The sequence below is a fragment of the Rattus norvegicus genome, chromosome 12, assembly GCF_021556685.1.
Source record: "Rattus norvegicus strain SHRSP/BbbUtx chromosome 12, alternate assembly SHRSP_T2T, whole genome shotgun sequence".
NCBI classification, from domain to species: domain Eukaryota; kingdom Metazoa; phylum Chordata; class Mammalia; order Rodentia; family Muridae; genus Rattus; species Rattus norvegicus.
The window spans coordinates 37,851,817-37,871,920 of record NC_141545.1 but is presented as its reverse complement, the minus strand read 5'-3'; the positions used below and the strand labels follow the sequence as shown (position 1 = coordinate 37,871,920).

Sequence of the window (20,104 nt, the reverse complement as noted above, 5' to 3'; positions counted from 1 at the left end):
AACGTGTTCACTGACGTGCATTCCTGGCACCTCATGTCAGGGGGGCTCTAGTATGTTAACGATACAAGGTCAAGGCATAACAAGAGCCAAGACCATCACATAGGGGAAGTCGCTTCTATCTGAAGACGCCAGGAATGTCCAGAGGAAGTCACGTTTGTAAGTTTGAAGGAACCCAGTCATAACAGTGTTCTCTGGTTTCATTTTCCTTAGGAAGCCATCGTCAGTTCCTGGATTTTGTTCAGCGATGGCTCAGTGACACCCTTAGACATTTATGAGCCCAAGGATTTCTCGGTGACCGTTTCCTCATTGGATGAGATGGTGGTGTCCATCCAGCCAAACCTTCAGACCAGATGGCCAATCGTGGTTGCCGAGGGTGAAGGACAAGGGCCCCTGATCAAACTGGAAATGTCCATTAGCGAGTCTTGTCAGAAGAACAAGAGGAAGAGTACTCTTGCTGTGGGCAAAGGAAATGTCAAGGTCAGATTTGAACCTGGGACGCACGAGCAGCAAGGAGGTGGCAATGATATCGGGGGCGTCAACCGGGAATACAAAGGCCACCTCAGCAATTCCATAGAGCGTGAGGGAAGCCAGGAGCGAGCAGCCCAGGAGTGGTTCCAACATGGCACACCTGTTGGCCACAAGGACTGGACCAACAAAAGCACAACCCCACAGTCTCCCATGGGAGGAAAGCTCCTCAAAGGTGGAGCGGACGCCTTCACAAGCTTCCCCACTCAAGGGAAGTTACCGGAATCCAATAACCCCGGTGACCTCACGATGACCTCCAGGGGGTTAACGGATTTGGAGATCGGGATGTACGCCCTGCTCTGTGTCTTCTGCCTGGCCATCTTGGTCTTCCTGATCAACTGCGTGGCCTTTGCTTGGAAGTATAGACACAAAAGGTTCGCGGTGAGTGAACAAGGCAACATCCCCCATTCTCATGACTGGGTCTGGCTCGGGAACGAGGTAGAACTCCTGGAGAACCCCGTGGACATCACCCTCCCCTCTGAGGAGTGCACGACCATGATTGACAGGGGTCTGCAGTTCGAGGAGAGGAACTTCCTGCTGAATGGCAGTTCCCAGAAGACTTTTCATAGTCAGCTGCTTCGGCCCCCTGACTATGTGTATGAAAAAGAGCTGAAAAACGAACCTATGGGTTCCTCCGGCCCAAAGAGGAAGAGAGTCAAGTTTACTTCCTACACCACCATCCTCCCCGAGGATGGGGGCCCATACACCAACTCCATCCTGTTTGACAGTGATGACAGCATCAAGTGGGTCTGCCAGGACATGGGGCTGGGGGACTCACAGGACTTCAGAGACTATATGGAAAGACTGCAGGACCAGATGTAAAGTCCTTTCTTAAGTTTGTATTCACCTGTATGCCTTCTGTTTTCTGAGCGATGGAACAGTGGGTCTAATCAGCAATAGGGGGTGACTCAGCAAAGTGTCAGAGCAGGGGTCTGAAGGGACCCCTCTCTAAGTGGGTATCAGCGGTCTGGAGAGCTGGTGCTCGAGCTGGGCCATGTCTATAAAACTGGCTCCCGGGAATGGGAGGCATCCAGAGGCAGCAGCAAGCCTGGCGGTAGACACGACCCCGCAGACACTGTTAGTCACCTCGTGACCAATGGCCGTGTATAATTAGGAACGTTCCGGGTGGTGTTTCTTTTTTTTTTTCCTATTCCTAGCCCCTTTAAAGCACAGTGGACACTCATTGCGCGTGGCCTGAGTTCAAATCTCCATGGTGGAAGATGAGTGAATGTAGCTTCCTTAGCTGTCAGGATTGAGGCTCATTGTTTTTATACAAATCTGGACTCAAACCTGTTCTTTTGACTTTACATTTTTTTTGGGGGGAGGGGTTTGTTTTAGAAGCACTTAAACAAGAGTTGATGTTTGATGTTCCAGAGTTTAATTTTCTGTAGCTCATTGTGGCCCGTCATTATGGGGTCTCCACATAGGACGTCGTTTGTTTTTTAAAACTTTGTTGCTGGGGATGGCGTTTAGGAAACATCTTCTCATGTTTTGTCCCTCCTTGACATTGGTCTTTCTCATCTATCTATCTTGGGAACAGGGGTCTGACTGGAGACCCAGGAGAGAGTTTTTTTTTTAAATATATTTTTCACATGAAATTTCAGATTTGGAGAAAAGTTCTGTCACAAACATGTTTTTAGTGTCTGCTTGTTAGTTATTTGCAAATCTCCTCGGGAATTTTCTGAGGGAAGAGAGACTCCAATACCACAGTATGCATATAAGTCCTCTGTGCTCAATGCAATGTATTAATTCAAACTGAAATAAAAAACAAAACAAAGCAAAAACAGAATTGAAGGGCTAGAGAGATGGCTTGGTGGTTAAGAGCGCTTGCTGCTCTTGTGCAGGACCTGGAGTTCAGATCGTAGCACCTAGATGGTGACTCACAACCTTCTATGTAACTCCAGCTCTGTGTGATCTGACGCCCTCTTCTGGCCTCTGTGGGTACTACAGTCATGTGCAACTACACAGACACACATTTGCAAGATTGAAAACAAAAACAAATCTTTTAGAAATCAGGATTAATTTATACAACAAAGATCTGAGGAAATATATTAAACTCTCCAGCTTTGCAGATTATCTTTTGAAATAATGTTTCAAATTAGCAATATAAGAATGTCTTATACAATGACTGAAAAAAAAATCTCGGTTGTCATTCAGATAGAGAAGAAACCATTTCAAACGTCTTTTTGTAGAGAAAGCAATGGTTTTTCCAAATTCATAAGTATAAATGACTGTCCCAGAGCCCAAGGTTAAGTTTTTATAAGCCATGCTGTTAAAAAGATTTTTTGCGTAATTTTCAATAAAAGTGCTATTTACAAGCATCATGAATAGTCTCAAGAAAGACAGGGATTTTTGGCTTAGCCAAATGTGACATTTTTGCTTATCATAATGATGTAACTAGAAAAGCAGATACTAGACTAGTATACCTCATTGTGAACTAACTGAGCCATTGCCAGCTCTCAAAAATGGGATTTTTTTTTAAAAGGCCCAGAGCAGGAAGCACATGAAGGAGGTCACTGATGTCGAAGGGCTGACATCTGCACCTCTCAGAGGAGACCTTTTCTTATCCCTCTGCTCCCATTTTTTATATGTCCGGGCTGGGAACATGGCGGCCGTCCCTCCTGTAGGCACGTCAGGACAGCTAAGATCCTCTCTCTGCCTCTCCCATCCTCAGCACTGCAATGTGTTTACAAACAGGGCTGGTCATGCAGGTCCTATGCTATATCCACCCAGAAGTATCTTCACATGCTTTTGTGTTTAGAACGGCTCCTAGGAATGGGAAGTGCCAACTAGAGAAGGAAGCCAGGAGATGCAGGCACTGCCGGAGTTTAGCTGACATCTGCTGCTGCCAAGAGCTCTCTGCTTAGCTCGCTGTTTCCAGGAGGGTTAGAGCAGGGCTGGCAGCCCCAAAAACATCTGTGCAGAGCAGCAGAGTTCCAGTTAGGGTTCGCTCCTTTTGTGAGCCATTTAGAATCCTAACTTCCATCACAGGAATAATGGGAACTCATTTCTGAAAGCAAGGTACCTCCCTGGAAGCCAGGACTCACAAAGCAGATTGCCTCCTCTTGGTTAGGTAGGGCCTTGGGTCTGGCTGTAATTTAGCAGGAAATTACCATGGGCTTGCAATGGGAGCCAGAGGAGCTGGCCATGGTCCTGAAGACGTCTCCACAGCCCTCTTATTCAGTGAATTAGCCTCTGCGCACATTTCACAGTGTCTTTGTGTTAGCACCATCAGCTCAAATCAAAGTCAAGTGGCAGGTTCTAAGGGACGGTCCCGTTCTAACGTGTGACACACAGTTGCATACATACAGACACACTTAGGCACATGTATCCACATCTCTCAGTCTTTTGGTAGGAATCAAAAGAACCTGCCAGTTGTTCTCAGACTCAGCTTGGGCAGGACTCAACATCACAATGTCATGGGAGCATCTTATGCTCTATCCCTTGGAGGTTATAGATGGTGGCTATCTCAGTGTATGTGGCTTACTTGGTTTTTCTTCAAGCAAGCTATGATTTCTGTGTTAGCCCGCGAAATCCATGGACCAGAATGGGGGCAATGGCATAAACTTCAAGCCTTAAAAATCAAATTTTACAGGGCACTGCCTTTGCCTGGATTTCAGTTTTCATGGCTGAGATATCTAAATTATAACTCCTGATGAGTAATCTGAGCCAGATACACATGATCGAGTCCTTTTGTCTGTCACGAGAATGAGCTCTTCAGCCACACAGAGGGAGGTGGAGACACAAGACGGGCAAAGGTAGTGTGACCTGGGACTTTCGGAAACAATGCAATCACTGTGATGCTTCTGGGTGAAGGCACAGGGACTCCGGAGGCAGGTGCCACAGGAAAGGACTGGAGCTGAGTGGCCGGTGTGGGGATTTAAGAGATTCATAAATACAGTGGGATACTCAGCCAGAAGGGCAGCATGTAACCAATGTCAGAAAACTATCTACCTGGCACATTGACCAGGTACATTCTCAGACCATGGCATCTCTTAACTGTCTAGGCAGGAAGTTTCTACTTACGGTCATGAATACAGCCAACACATGCATTGATTCTGTTTTACTCTCCGGGCCACACCTATGGGCTAAAGTAATTTGCACCTCGTTTAAGGGTCAGGAAGCCACCTTTGGGTGTTCTGATTAACATTTTCGTTTGTTTGTTCCACTCTTTTAGAGGAGAGAGAGAGAGAGAGAGAGAGAGAGAGAGAGAGAGAGAGAGAGAGAGAGAGAGAATGAAGGGAGTTTTCAATGAATGAGACCACAGTGAAGCTGTGCCCATCAGTGAGGAGTCCCCCAGTCCCCAGCAGTGACTGCAGGCAGTGTTTCCGATACCTCTTTTTAGCCCATTGGGTTTTCTACTCTGGTCATCTAAAGAGGGTCACATTTCTCTATTCAGGTCTCTGTAAATGACACCATGGATGGTTTGTAAACTGTTCCTTTCTCCTTCATCAAAACCGTATTCGTCCAATGTAATGCATCTCGCGCAGAGGGTGGACGGTGAGACAAAGTTTTGCTGAAATACAGACAGTGGCTATTTTTGTATGTAATATAGGCAATATAACGAAACTGTGAACGGCGTATTGGAATAAATACATTTAAAAATTAAAGCATGTGACAATGTAACTCTTAAGTGTACAGAAATCCAGTTCAACAGTATTTAAATTACGATGGGAAAAGCATCAGGGGCCTGATGGTGAAAAATACATCGAGTTAGGAATTCTGACCTGGAAAGGACATTGTGGTTCACGCTGGGATTGTCAGTGGAATTTTCCAGAACATTTCGATCTTACTCTTCACTCTCCATTACTTTCTGAATTTTTTTTCTCCCTCCACGTCCCCCCACCCCCACAATGGAAATATTTCAGAAATAAAATGACTTCATTTTTCAGCATAAAGGTATATTCTAACCACAGGGTAACTCATCATTTTTAACATGGAAATAAACATTTGAACCTTCTTCCACCGTTGTATTATTTGGCTGTGCATTCTGTCAAGTTTTACCAATCATGTCATGGGTTTATATTAATAGATGTGTTTGTCTCTTTTTTTTCCCTTTCGGTCAGAGATCGAGCGGTATTAACACAGCGCCACATGGGTATGAAAAGGGAATGTTCCCTAGGAGCTGTTCAAGGGCTTTCCTTAAAAGATGTCTTATTGTTTTTAAGAGTATGTGTCTGCCTGGGTTTGTGCAAATGAATACAGTATCTGTGGAGGCCAGAAAGGGGCATCAGATCCCCTGGAGCTGGCGTTATGGGCAGTTGTGAGCCACCCAAACTAGATATTTGGAACTGAATCCATGGCCTCAGCAAGAGCTAAAAGTGCTCTGAACTGCTGGGCCATTTTACTGCCCCTAGACCCTTATCTACACAACAACAACAGCAACAACAACAATAACAACAGCAACAGCAATAACCCTAAAACCCTTCTAGAGCTTGAGAAATGTGTTGGTCTCCCTGTGTTGAAGGGCCTCATCCCTTTCGTCTACAGCTCTTCCAAGTGATCTATTTATTGGCCAAGGGCCACGAGAATCTTGAAACGGCCTCGTTTCCTTCAGGATGAATGGAGATGTCTCCTGGTAATGACTTGGCAATGCCTCATGCCACATCTGATCTTTCATCTAGCGCAGGAGACATCGGTTAAGAAGCTGGGTACAGACACTGGCTTCTCTGACGAGTCAAGGGTTGTTTCCGTGTTTCTAAAATGCCGGCATGAGCTCCAGTGCTTTCCCAGGCACACAGGTCCATTTGGGGCGACTGCTTCCCGCTAACAGCTTTCTAGGAGAGGTGAGTCACAGGACATGGTGCCACTCAGTCCCCAGAGTAGATGTACTCCGTCCAGTAAAATCTTCCTCTAAGGGAAGAGAGCACGAAATGAGATGGGTTTAGATTTTTTTTTTTTTGTTATGCACTAGGGCAAAACACAAACACATTTTCTGATTCTTTTGGTGTTGAAACCTTTACTGCCTGCTCCTTTTCTTGTTGGTTTTGTACAGTCATGACAGGTGACAGAGCAGTCTTGCTTTGCATTTGAGATATTTTCTAGAAACTAAACAGGGAGTGCGGGAGTATCCTACCTGGGATCTGGTTTTTATAGACTCTTTTGCTCCAGCAGGCAGGAAACCCGACACTTCCCAGGTGGGAAATAATGATTCCCTTAGGGAAATCATCTTCCCAGTTCAAAGAAGCAATCATGGCATCCACTCATAGCACCGGGCCATCTTCCTGTTTCATAAAATACCTCTAATATGTCTTGGGCTTTCTGGGTGGGGAGATACAGTCTTGTCATTTCCTATTGAGGACTGAGCCATCCTAAGGTGCAGTAACTCCAAGAGGGTGAATTTTCAGATATCATAACAAAGTGCTCTGTAAACACAGATGCTATTTCAGAATTCAGAGCTGGGTGATGGTAATTTTCTGCCCATTGGACAGTATTACATTTGCAGCTCGTTCTCTTCCGGGTGTGTGTGTGTGTGTGTGTGTGTGTGTGTGTGTGTGTGTGTGTATGATTACAGTGCCTCCGAGGAGGTGAATGTGATCCCAGAAGGATTTGCATAGAGTTTACACATCCCCTCTACATGCTCGCTATCACCTCTTTATTACGTGCTAAACCTGATAGAACGTATGAGTTCTGCCAACCATTGTTATGTCGCCTTGTCTGGTGAGAAAAATCTATGAGCTTTGTACGGATTTCTTCTCTCCATGTCTGACCCTGTGGTTGGTTGAGTATATGGATTTAGACTCTGGATGGAGTGGACATGTGGTCCTCATAATGGCTTAACTTGCTTTTGATCTGACATTTCTCCTTCACTCCCATAATTTCCTTGGGCTGACAGAACACATGGTATTTTGTATTTTCTATTCAGGAATCATCTGCGACTTTGCTGTGACTTCCTCTGTTGGGAGCTGGCTTTCAGAACGCAGTAGCACAGCCGGTGGAGATACAGAGCACAGGCTGTGGTCACTTCCCTTTTAGGAGCTTCCCTAGGCATGGTCCTCCCCTTCTCATCGTAGCCACCTGTGAATTCCAATGCGGTTATCTTTGTCTTACTTTTGTTGCTGTGATAAGATGCCTTGACAGAAATCAGTGTAGGGAGAAAGGGTTCATTTTAGCTTACTATCTTAAGATGTAATCTGTCATTGAGGGGAAATCAAGGCAGGAACCTGAGGTGGCTGTCACATTTACAGTCAAAAGCAGAGAGAAGTGTACTCAACTCATCTTTCCACTCTTATGGTCCAAGACCTTGGCTTAGGGGATGGTGACTCCTGCAGTGGCTGCCAGCAGAAGGTGTGGCCCAGATTAAAGAGGAATATTCCCGCCTCAAAGCATTTGAATTAAACATTTATATTCCTAACTTAAAGATCTGGATTAAATGTGGGCCTTCCCATTTTAAATGATTTAATTGAAAAATCCACCAGGGTTGTACCCAACCACTTGGATTTCAGATCATTCTAGATGTACTCAAGAATAGCCATCACACCAGGTAATAGTCTAGACATTACACACACACACACACACACACACACACACACACACACACACACACACACACAAAATTATCGGGGGTTAAGAAATGTCAAAGTTAAGTAGCAGAATGAGAGCTGGGGAGATGATGGCTTTGGTTAGTTAAATGACTGTCATGCAAGCATGAACTGATCCCCCGGCACCCACATAAAGAGTCAAGAGTCACAGTACTCGGGGTTGGGGATTTAGCTCAGTGGTAGAGCGCTTGCCTAGGAAGCTCAAGGCCCTGGGTTCGGTCCCCAGCTCCGGAAAAAAAAAAAAAGAAAAAAAAATAAATAAATAAAGAGTCACAGTACTCAACCAAAATTTCATACAGTATGGGGGAGACAGAGTGTCCTAGGGTTCTCTAGAGTAACAGAACTTATAGAATAAATCTCTCTCTCTTTCTGTGTGTGTGTGTATGTATGTATGTATGTGTGTATGTGTGTGCATGTATGTATATGTGATATGTATATGCGTATATGTATGTGTGTGTATGTATATGTGTATGTGTGTATGTATATGTGTGTATGCATGTATGTATGTATATGTGTATGTATGTGTGTATGTATGTATGTATATGTGTATGTGTGTATGTATGTATATGTGTATGTGTGTATGTTTGTGTGTATGTATATGTGTATGTATATATATGTATGTGTGTGTATGTATGTATGTGTATATGTATATATGTATGTATGTGTGTGTATGTACGTGTGTATGTATGTACTCTATTGGAATTATTTATAACCTGTAGTCCAGCTAATCCAATAATAGCTGCCTGTGAACAGGAGGTCCAAGAAAACAGTAGTTGTTCAGCTCACAAACACTGGATGTCTCAGCTGTCCTTCAGTACATGCTGGAGTCTCAAAGAAGTTGGTAGATTCTATTGTCAGTGAAGGAATGGATGAGCTGGCAAGGTGAGGGCAAGTAAGAGCAAAAGCTTCCTTCTATGTCCTTCTATAAACTTCCAGTACACTGTATGGCCAAGATTAAAGGCGTGTCTTCCCGCCTTGAGATATGGATCAAGGACACGTGTCTTCTTGCTTCAATGGTGAATTTACCCACTTCGAACCTAGTAAAAATTCTCTCAAGTGTGCCCTCCTCCATTTATGGATTGTAGCCCATTCCAGAGTGTAGTCAAGTTGACAACCAAGAATAGTCATCACACAGGGACAAGAGGACCCTTGAGGCTCATCGGCCACCCTACAGCCCCATCAGTGAGCTCCAGGTTCTGTGAGAGACCCTCCCTCAATAAATAAGGCTACAAGTGTAGAAGAAGACACCTGATATTGATCTCTGGCCTCATGGATGACTGCACACTTATACATGTATTCACACACATGAAAATCTGTACATTCATACAAAACACACACACATGCATACATGAACAGATGCATGTATGCGCGCGCGCACACACACACAATTTTAAAAGGAGAAAAACAAATAAGAATTAATAAGAAAACAATCAATCCAGGCCAGGTGGTTCAAGTCTGTCACCCCAGCTACTTAGGAAGCCAAGGCAGAAGGACCTCAAGTTCAAGGGTCATGTGGTGTATATATACTGAGTTCAAGGTCAACCTGCACAATTTAGTGAGAATCTGCCTCAACATAGAAGTTAAAAGACAGCTGGGGACATAGCTCATCAGTAGAATGCTTATAGCTCTGGGTTAAATTCCCTGAACAGAAAAAAGGAGATTAAAGATAGAGAAAAAAAGGAAGAAATGATTAAACTTGTAGGAAAGGAAGTGACTGAGGGACAGTCACTTCCTGAGCCAAATCTGCTGATTCCTGATTCCTTGGAAAATAAGGGCTACGATGCTGCTTGCTTATGCTGCATCTATCAACAGCTAGATGTCTTGCATTTAAGTTCGTGTTCCAGCCATCTGTCCCCAGCCTCAGTCTCTTCTTATGCTGAATCACCTTGTACTGATTCTGCAGAAAATGGAGACCAGTCAAACCTCACATAGCCCAGCTAGCTGTGTCTATTGGGGTAGCCTCAGGATAGCACACAGTAGGATCAGATTTTGTCTAGATGTGGGAAGATGTGTGTCATTTCTTTTCACTGTTCTCAACTGGACTTTGATTCTCTGGTGAACACAAGATGTTATGAGCAGGGCATACTGTTGTAGTACTCGTGTGTGTGTGTGTGTACATGACATGTATATGTAAGTGCCTGTAGGACTACATGTGGGCAACAAACTCAGAAGCTGCATTCCCAGGCAGTTATGGACCACCTATCTCGATATTTTATGTGGTTCAGCACAAGTGCTTTCCTGTGTAAGATATTTGCTGTAATATGGGCACATTGTGTTGCTACTCAACGTTTAGTCACAATGAGCTCATCAGAACAGGGCTTTACACACTTGGAAATTTCGCATTTGCCTTGTCCTAATGGAAGGAGCCTGTACATTGGTGGTAATGCTCATTCCTTATGGTGCCTTTGTTTTTGAGCTTATGGAAAGGGCTTTACATGTTCCTTAATTTTGCCCCAGGTGCGATGGTCTGATGCTGCTTGCATTCTAATGCTAAATACCAGATCCTCTAGTTGTGGTTGCTCTCTCCCACTAACAGATCCTCATGTACCCGAAGTGATGCTGTATGAACCTTGTTCCCAATTTTACTGGTCAATAAAAGGCTAGAGCTTATGTTTGGGCAGTAGAGGGAAAAGGTGGGACTAGAGGTTAGAGCGAGGGGGTTGCAGGTAAAGAGAGGTGGGGAGAGAGAGGAGAGAGGAGAGAGGAGAGAGGAGAGAGGAGAGAGGAGAGAGGAGAGAGGAGAGAGGAGGAGAGAGGAGAGAGGAGAGGAGAGGAGAGAGGAGAGAGGAGAGAAGAGAGAGGAGAGAGGAGAGAGGAGAGGAGAGAAGGAGAGAGGAGAGAGGAGAGAGGAGAGAGGAGAGAGGAGAGAGGAGAGAGGAGAGAGGAGAGAGGAGAGAGGAGAGAGGAGAGAGGAGAGAGGAGGGAAAGACAGAGGAGGAAGAAGTCACCATGAAGCAGAATGCATGGCCAGGAGAAACAGCAGGTAACAAGGGACTTCATAGCTGGGGAATGTTAGTATAGCCCTAGATCTGCCCAATCTAGGCTTATGGCTTATAAATAAAATACCCGGATTGTGTGTCTTTAATATGGGCTTGTTAGGATTATAAATTCCTACTACAGTTGACACCTTCTATCTGGCAATGATGATAGTGATGGTGGTGATGATGAATATGTTTGTGATGTTGTTGTTGTTGTTGTTGTTGTTGTTGTTGTTGATGATGATGATGATGGTGTTACCCCTGGTGATATTGATGGTGGTGGTGATGGTGGTGGTGATTGGGTTGGCTATGATGGTGCTGCTGTTGATTGTGGTCGCCGTGGTGATGATGGTTATTATGGTGACAGTGATCATGATGATGGCAATGTTGGGGGTGATGATGACGGTGATTGTGCTGCTGCTGGTGACATTGATGATGGTGATGATGTTGGTGATGATGATGGTGATGATGGTGATGGTGATGGTGATGATGATGGTGGTAGTGGTGTTGATAATGGTGGTATTAATGATGATGGTCATAATGGTGATGGTGACAATGGCCACGAGGGGGATGATGGTGGTGGTGGTGTTTATTCATTCTTTGTCCCAACAAATATCAGTACATTTTTTTGAGGCAGAGTCTCCATATGTAGCCTAAACTGCCCTAGAACTCCTAATTCCCCTGTCCCAGCATTCCAAGAGCTGGGATTACAGGTCTGTGGCATCATGTCTGGCTCAACAGATATTCACTGAACTATGTGGCAGTCAGTTTCCCAGGCATGGAGGATGGAGAACGTGGAGAGAGAGAATAAATAAGGAGCCACAGAGGGTACAGAGTTACAGAGAATAGCCAAGTAGCAGAGAGGTGGAGCCAGTATCAGGTAGAGACAGGTGATAACGGGCCATAGAGTTAGTGATACCTGAACAGAATGGAGTGGGTAGGCTGTGAATAGAATGTTCCAGAAAAAGAAGAGGAGTCCCAAGGCTCTAAGGATATCAGGGCTGATGCACAAGAGACAATGTCAACTCTCCAAGGAGCACCCAGGAGCATCAAGATGAGGGGTTTCCAGCCAGGCAGAATTTTGTTCCGTAGTGGATTCATGGTGACTTGGACAACCCCGGAAGTTGCCTGACTCCCAACTAGCACAGGTCTCCCTCAGAACTGCATCTGCTGCTTCTGCTCAGGGTTAGTCCTCAGACCAGCTAGCATTGAAGGGGTCAAAAGCTATGATCTTAGCATATTTCCAGTGAAGGGGCAACCTGGGAACAGCCTGTGAGCAGGACTCCCAGCTGCCGAGACGGTTCTTTTCTGCGCATGTGCACACACGTGTGCTGATAAGCCCGCAGACCCTCTACTCCTCGGGGAGAACGTTGCCCTAGAGATATAACAGCCAGAAATAGGCATCGAGGCCATGGCAGCCTGAGAGTTCTGCAGAGGCTGACAGTCTCCACTGCCCCTTTTGTGACAATTAGTGTTGAATGTCTGGGAATTCTGAAGTGGCTTTTGTTGTATCGACTGACTTGTTAGCAGAAATGTGAGAGTGTCATTAAACCACACAGAGGTGGCTCATATCTCACAGGTGACAGGCGTGGCGCTTGTGCTTGCCCAGATGCCCTTTTATGGTGTGGATGTGTTTCTCTCCCTCTCCAAGCAGGCTTCGATGCAGGAAAACATTCCGTTATCTCTTTCTCCATAAAAGGATATTCAGCTCTGGTTTGAAAGTCAAACCAACAGCCATGTGTGCCATGGAACAACAATGAGGACCGATTCTTTTACGTATGCAAATGTATTCCGAGTGATACTTTGGATTTATAATTGTAAGATTATTACCAGCAGGTAATGAAATTAAGATTTAAATATCGTGCTCCATTTAAATGGCAGTTAAGCTTTTGGCTGGATCAGGAATCAGCACATTGTTGGGTAAATACTAATCGGGCTGTGATGACATCCCGTAATTAGTTAGGGCTTGGGGGGAAAATAAGATTTCCTTTGCTACCTGCCATTTTAGCTCATGGCAACTTTGAGGCTTCAGGGAGAACGCTCTCAGTCTCAGAAGGGTTTCCATTAGAAGGAGTAGATGGTTGGAGCAGTTCTCCCAGCTCCGGGTGAGAGTCTAATTCTAGACCTGGGTAGTTAGATCTAACTGCAGACAAACAATAGGATGGAGTTCAGACTGATTAGCCACACAAAGCCACTATGTGGATCAATGAAAAGTAAGCATTTCTTTTCCTGAGTGGAAAAATCCACACTGGAGCTGCGTGTGGGTGGCTGCAGGCTCGTGTCTCTACAGGTGCTCTCTGAGCCTCCTGCAGGTATAGGATGGTATACAGTCTTTGTCCCAAGCCTACAGTTAAGAGGTACTCATCCTGTCTCCGGGCTAGAAGGAACTGAAGTTCCGAGATATCTTTGTTCAGGTCCACACAGCAAAGGACAGGGCAGAGAGAGATTCACCTTCGGTATGTCTGACTCTTTAAGACATCCTCAGAGACACTGCTGCAAATCTCCACCCCAACCATTGATCCCAAAGCAAAAGTGGCCATCAAGATATCTAAGACTTGACTTCCACCGTGCACGGAGAAAAACTTCTGTACGAGTTGAGGTCTCTTCTAGGGTGCACAAGGAAAACCTTCCTCCAGTCCCTCCCACCAGCTCTGGGGTGGCGGGAGAGGGAGCAGGCAGGGTCCCTCCATCTTGACAGTTGCAAGGCTGTTTCAGGCTCAGTCCCCACTTTCCGGGTTTAGGGTGGGTTGGGGGTGGGGGTTTGGAGAGCCCTGCCTGGACTATCCGAGATTGAAGAACGCACGGAGGGCTCCGGGCCACGTGCGCCCTCTAGCGCCAGTCAGAGGGACGATGTCTCCGTGAGTTCTCACCTGTGCGACCTGCATCCACCTCTGACCTGGGCACAGCCGTATCCCTCCAATTTGAGAGGGCCACCTGCCCTTTTGTAGGTCAGGAAGAGCGTTTAGCTGCACAAGGTCTTGGATTTGGTCTTCAGCCCTACTTAAAAAGAACAAAACAGGGCATTTCGACCAACCCCTTTCTTTTTTACATCAAAAACGGATAAATGGAGCCTAATTGCAGTTTCTACTTACGTATTTTATTTATCCATTTCTTTCTTTCTTTGTGTGTGTGTGTGTGATATGTATGCGTACTCATGTGTTTGAATGTGTATTGTGCAGACATGTGTGTATGTGTGATATGATGTCATAGATTTTCATTGCTTTCCTATTAGATTCTCTGCAGGAAGGTCTTTCAGTCAAACCCAGACTCATTGATATGACGAGTTCTGCTTGACACTTTGCTCTCTGGATTCCCTCACTCTGCCTTCCAAGGCTTTAATTTATAGGCAGCCTCCACACCCACCCCCTTTGACCCCTCCCCCAATTATGTGGGTTTCCGGGGGAGGGGACTTGTACCTAGGTCTCTGTGCTTCGATGGAAAGTGCTTTAATTGTGGAGCCATCTCCCTGGCTTCTGTAGTGTATGTCGAATGCTCATATTTGACTGAGCGAGTGTTTTGAAATTGCAAAGGAATGATACCTAAGCCATCTCAGGCCAGGGGACCATGGCTCTTGGTGCATTTGGAATGTAGGTGGCGGTCCTCAGCCTCATCAGTGTCTCTGACGCTGGAATTGTAACCTTTTCTTTTTTTTTTCTTCTTCATTTTTTTTTATATCACTGTCTATTCATTATCCACAGTGCTGGGTTGCATCAAGACAACTTCCTTTAACCATGTCATGTGCTTTACCCTATCCGGCCTTCTTGCTCACCCCCATCCCCCACCCCCTGCATAGTCTCCTTCCTTCTCCAGGCCTTTGTCTGCCTTCGTGACATATGGACATAGTTGGTTTTTTTTTTTTTTTTGGATCTGTTAAGAACCCATAAAGATTCTGTAAAGAGTTACAGGACTCACAAATGAGACAAAAATTACAGTATTTGCTTCTTGGTGTCTGGCTGATTTTGCTTAATGCGGTGGTCTCCAATTTTCCTACTAAAGACATAATTCCATCCCTTTTGTGGCTGGATAAAATTCCATTGTGTATGTGTATCAGGACTTATTCAATGGTCTATTGATGGATGCTCAGGCTGATTCCACATCTTGGCTACTGAGAATGGTGCCACAGTAAGCATGGTGTGCAGGTGTCCTCCGTGTGTTGCCTCTGAGTCCTATGGGCACGGTGTCCAAATGCTCAGGCTGACTGCCATTCACCGTGTGGCTCTGAGCCTAAGCTGTGTGCTCTCTCTTTGGATGGAGGCTTTGCATGAGATGACTGTGTGTGTGTGTGTGTGTGTGTGTGTGTGTGTGTGTGTGTGTGTTCGGTGAATGACTGTGCATCCTTACATTGGGACTCTTCATGGAGTTTATGAAAGCTATAGCTGTGTTGGTGAGCATTGGAGATAGATGTTTACAGCACCCCATCCCTCTATTCCTCCTTACCCCTCTGCTTCCTTCTGCTCTTTTTCCCTTTCCCTTCTTCCTCCACTCCCCCTTTCAAGACAGTGTCTCACTATATAGCCTAGGCTGGCCTCATGCTTGCAATGATTCCCCTGCCTCAGCCTTCCAAATACCAAGAAGTCCTTTCCTTGGAGGAAGAGAAAGAATTTCAGAGGTGCAGTTGTGGGCATGGGTTGCCAGGAGAGGAGTAGACACCAGACTGTCTGACTTTGTACAAGGAAACTAGGACCAAAGCAGATAGCACTGGGGACAGTGAGGTTGGCCACTGTGCCCACCTCCTGCCCCCTGCACCTAGAACCAGAGCTCTGGCAAGTCATGTTTTCTAAGGCTCAAGGGTCATTTCAGTGGTCAGATAGAACATGGCACAGGGATCCTTGGGAAGATGCGAAGCAGAAATTATTACCTACAACTTCTAGTCTAGGGGAAGAAAGAGCCAGGCTCTGTGTGTGTGTGTGTGTGTGTGTGTGTGTGTGTGTGTGTGTGTGTGTGTCTTCATGTGTTGGGTCACAGCAAGAAAGAGGGTGGATAGCTGGATTTCAAGATTCTCTGAAATTTGAGTATTTTCCTGAGCTTCTGGGTAGAGATATGGCTGTGTGGGTCTGTTTGGTATCTGATCTTTTAAATAGAGAAGGGCTTACATTGGGAGGGCCCATCCCAAGCAAAATTGACAAATACCACATGGTTTCCCTCATTTTGGGGGCCCTAAAATTCTTTAAAGATTCATTGTGCTCATAGGAAATGGGAGAAGGAGGTCTGGGGGAGGAAGGGGGTTGAGCATAGACCTTGCTGGATGCAGAGGAAGAGGTGCTGCTCCTTTGTTAGCCAGCAGACTGACCAGGACAGCATCAAGCAAACAGGCAAACCGTGTTAAGTTGTCATAACTTGGGGGAACTATGGTGAATTAGGATGATAAGCATCTCTCCTGTCCCAAGCCAGATTCCCCAGGGCCTCTGGGCCATCTCAGACACTGACTAACAAAGGCATCAATATCAGAGCTGAGAGATCCACATCTGAAACTAGTCACATTCCTCAGTTTCCCCTCTGGAGCAAACAGATCAATTGAAGTCAGGACCAGCTTAGGCACAGCCTAGGTTCCAGCTGCCTTTTCCAGCGCCACCACCAGCCTTGTTAGTGAAGGTGATCTGGCACTGATAAGTGGGCTGCATTCTCGGGTTATGGTTATTCTAATACAACCAGTGTAGGAGACATCTGTTGCTGGATGTAGCACCGTAGGCATGGCCATGCCTGGTTGGTTTCTATTAATATCATTCATGAATCACAGGCTTAAGTGGATGGAGGGGTGAAAAGGGCTTGTGGCTGTGGGACCACTTCCCTACTGAGGACTTGGCAGGACTTGGTCTACCCTGGACTTTCTCCAGTACCCTCCCGTTATGTCCTTTCCAATTAAGGTGCTAAATCAGAGAGAGAATGGGTCCAGGTGGTATCCTGGAGACCGTGGCTCTGACATCACGGAAACATCGTGTGATTAGGCTGAATCAGCACACACCCGATGTTCTCATGCTCTTCTTCAACCCAGTGGCCTCTGCACTGAGCCCCATAATTATTGATTAGTGAGTGAATGTAAGACTGAAAGGGGGCGGGGCTGCAGTATTGCCCTGTACAGGACAGCCGGATGTCTTCCTGTTGGCAGAGCCCACATCGGAATGACTGTGGCTCCAGACAGAGTGCCCAGGGCTGAGGATTTAAATTCTGATCCTTGAATCCCTAACGTGATGAGCCATCTCCCAGCCCCTGGTGTTTTGTCTGATGAATCTGCAAGTTGCATGTTTAATATGTAAGGAATGGGAACCATGAGGAATGGGAAAAAGAGAGTGTTTGCCTCCTCTGCCCACCCTCTCTGTTCCCAGGGAGGTTGTGGCAATGGCAGGGTGCCCTCATCTTCTCAGAGAACTGGACTTCGTGGATGTTCTCAGGACCTTGGAGAGGGCCAGAGAGGCTGCTTTGTTCTGCAGAATGTTTCTGACTCTTGAAGGTTCTGGATGAATTCCAGGTGAATGGATACCTTTACCTCACAGATAGGGAAATCAAGAGGCTCGATTATTGCACCAGCATCTGGAGTCTGTGGGACCCGTGGGGAGGACTCTGTCCTTTGTCAGCAGTGGTGGGGACACTGGATACTGCAGTCAGAGCCTGAGCAGTTCCTGTCCCACTCAGGGCCCTCCATTCAGGTAAAGCTGGATCCCTTACTACACCACTGGGGGAAATCAGTGAGTTTATTACACAGAGAAGGTGACTGTCACTGTTTCTGATTTGAACATGGGCATTTAGAGAGAGCTTTATACGCAATTCTGTGGCTTTTCAGGCACCATTGTTCAAAAGATATAATTTACAGCAAGGTTGAAGGATAAAGTGAAGTTTAAAAATTAGGTAAAATATAGTGATTGAATATACTTGTTTTTATTTAAAAAAATTTTTAGATTTATTTTGTTATTTTATATGTACCTGCACCTATGTGCGTGTGCTATATGCATACGGTACCCTTAGAGATCAGAAGAGGGTGTCTGATCCATAGGAACTGGACTTATGGATGGTTGCGAGCTGCCACGTGGTTGCTGGGAATGGAACTCGGGTCCTCTGCAAGAGCAGCCATTGCTCTTTAGGACTGACCCATCTCTCTAGCCCGTCACTTGTTTCTCTTAGGTGATTTTCTTTTTGTAAATAAAGTTCCAAGATGGTTTTATGAGTTACATCGTTTGGGTCTAGGGATGAGAGTGGATTAGTAACAGCGTGAAACCAGAGGCCATGTACTTCCTGACCCTCAGTAAGGACAGTTTAAATTGTGTGTGTGCGCACGCATGCGCGCGCATGCGTATTGTTTGCAGATTCCCTTGGAGGCCAGAAGAGGACCTCAGGTTCCCGGGAGCTGATTTACAGGAAGCTGTGAGCTGCTTAAGTGGATCCTAAGAACAGAATTTGGGTTCCCTGCGAGTTTGGAACATGCTCTTAACTGATGGGCTATCTCTTCAGGCCCATGTGTTTCTCAGCCTCGACTGAGATATCTTTAGGAAAACGTGCACTATCTCTGCAGGCAGCCTGGGCTGGGTCGGTTGTGTTGATGTTTCTGATGCTCAGCCATCAGGAGACAAGGGCTAGACCCCATAAGATAGCTTCTCTCCATTTTAGCGTCACCCTTAACTCTCCAGTCCCTCTATCCTGTCTTGTTCGAACCACAAGCACAATGCTGCTTCCTCTAGGACTCTGGAGGTGTGTTCTCGTCGGTTGAGCAAGGACGTGAGGCTATGAATAAAGGTCAGCGTGACTCAGTGCCTTTTGCTGTACTATTTATGAAATATTTTGGCTGGAATAAGGGCCGGGGCTGGTTCAGGTATGTAAATTAGAGACAGCCTCAAAGTCTCTTGAGTTGAGCCTCTTTTATAACCTTAGAGGCTCTCTGGGGAGCACGTCACCAACCCCACCACCTTTACCCCTGAAAGGATGGCTGAACACAGGCTTTGGAGCCGAGATACTTCAGCAAGCTGTGAGACTGTGGAGTCAAACTGCTGTCGGGTCCTCAGCTTCCCAGCTTCTGTCACATGCAGCTCTTCAGCTTGACATCACAAACTGGAGGGGAAGAGAGCTGGGAGCTCATTACCATGGGTGTCTTGGAAAGTTTGGGGGCGAGTTCTGCATTAATTAAGCCTCATTTGAATAATGAGCACATGCTATTTATTTTCTTGGAGAGCTGCTCTGAGGGAAGCAGAGAGGCTTCTCCTACAGGAAGCCTGGTGGCCCGTGGGCCCGCCGCCCATCACTTGGGGGAGGGAGGGGGAGGCAAGGGCGCTATTTTAAACTCTCTGTTATTGAAGGAAACACCCATAACTGGAACATTGTGGGGCGGTTTGTCAGCTGTTTCTGTGAGAAAAGGCCTGGGGTCAGCCAACGTCTTCTCCAGTCCTTTCAACGCTGCTCTCTGCCGTGCATAGGAGATGGTCTAAAATCTGCCCATCTCATCTCCCCAAATCATGTATTCTTCTGCATCTGTTATGGGGCTGAGCAGAATGGTGGTGAACTTGGGATCATGTGGCCACCTTAGTGGTCATGAGGGGGACTCCACAGGAAGAGAGGTGTTCTCACACCAAACACCCAGATCTGCCTGATCTTGCCCTGGGTGCTTAAAAAGGACGGGCATCTCTGCACCAAAAAGCAACGATTCCTCTGTACATATGGATATTTAAATCTGATCAGGGCTCATGATCTAGTCTAGGTAAAACAAGCATCCTATGTGCCTTTTCCCTGTGATTTTTTTTTTTTTTTGCAATTGGCTGCGCAGAGTGACTTCGTCTCTCACGTGGTACAGGAAGAAACGAGCCGGATTCCTTCAGCTCTGTAATTAAATCACACACCTTCATGCCTTTGGCTGCACCCAGCAATCTTCCTTCCCGGAACTACTTGCCCAACCGTCTAGGCCAGAGTTCCGAGCCATAAACAAAAGTACAGAAGGCTCAAGCCTGATTCTGTTGAGTGTGCGGCTCAAGAACTTGCACACGCCGGCACTTATGAGGCTGCACACTGGAGCTGCACACACTTAACATTATGATATTGCAGAGGATGGGAGGGGCTGGGTACACGTGCCAATTTCATACT

The 20,104-nt window shown here is 46.1% G+C and overlaps 1 protein-coding gene across 1 annotated transcript in view; it reads left to right on the top strand.

Annotated features, from left to right (window-relative positions):
• Tmem132b (transmembrane protein 132B) overlaps window positions 1–5,554 on the top strand; it is a 263,288-nt gene extending 257,734 nt beyond the window's left edge. The window contains 1 exon segment of the mRNA NM_001134536.3: window positions 211–5,554. Within this exon segment, the coding sequence (NP_001128008.2) occupies window positions 211–1,347 (1,137 nt within the window). The 3' untranslated portion in view covers window positions 1,348–5,554.
• The last annotated feature ends 14,550 nt before the right edge of the window (window positions 5,555–20,104 follow it).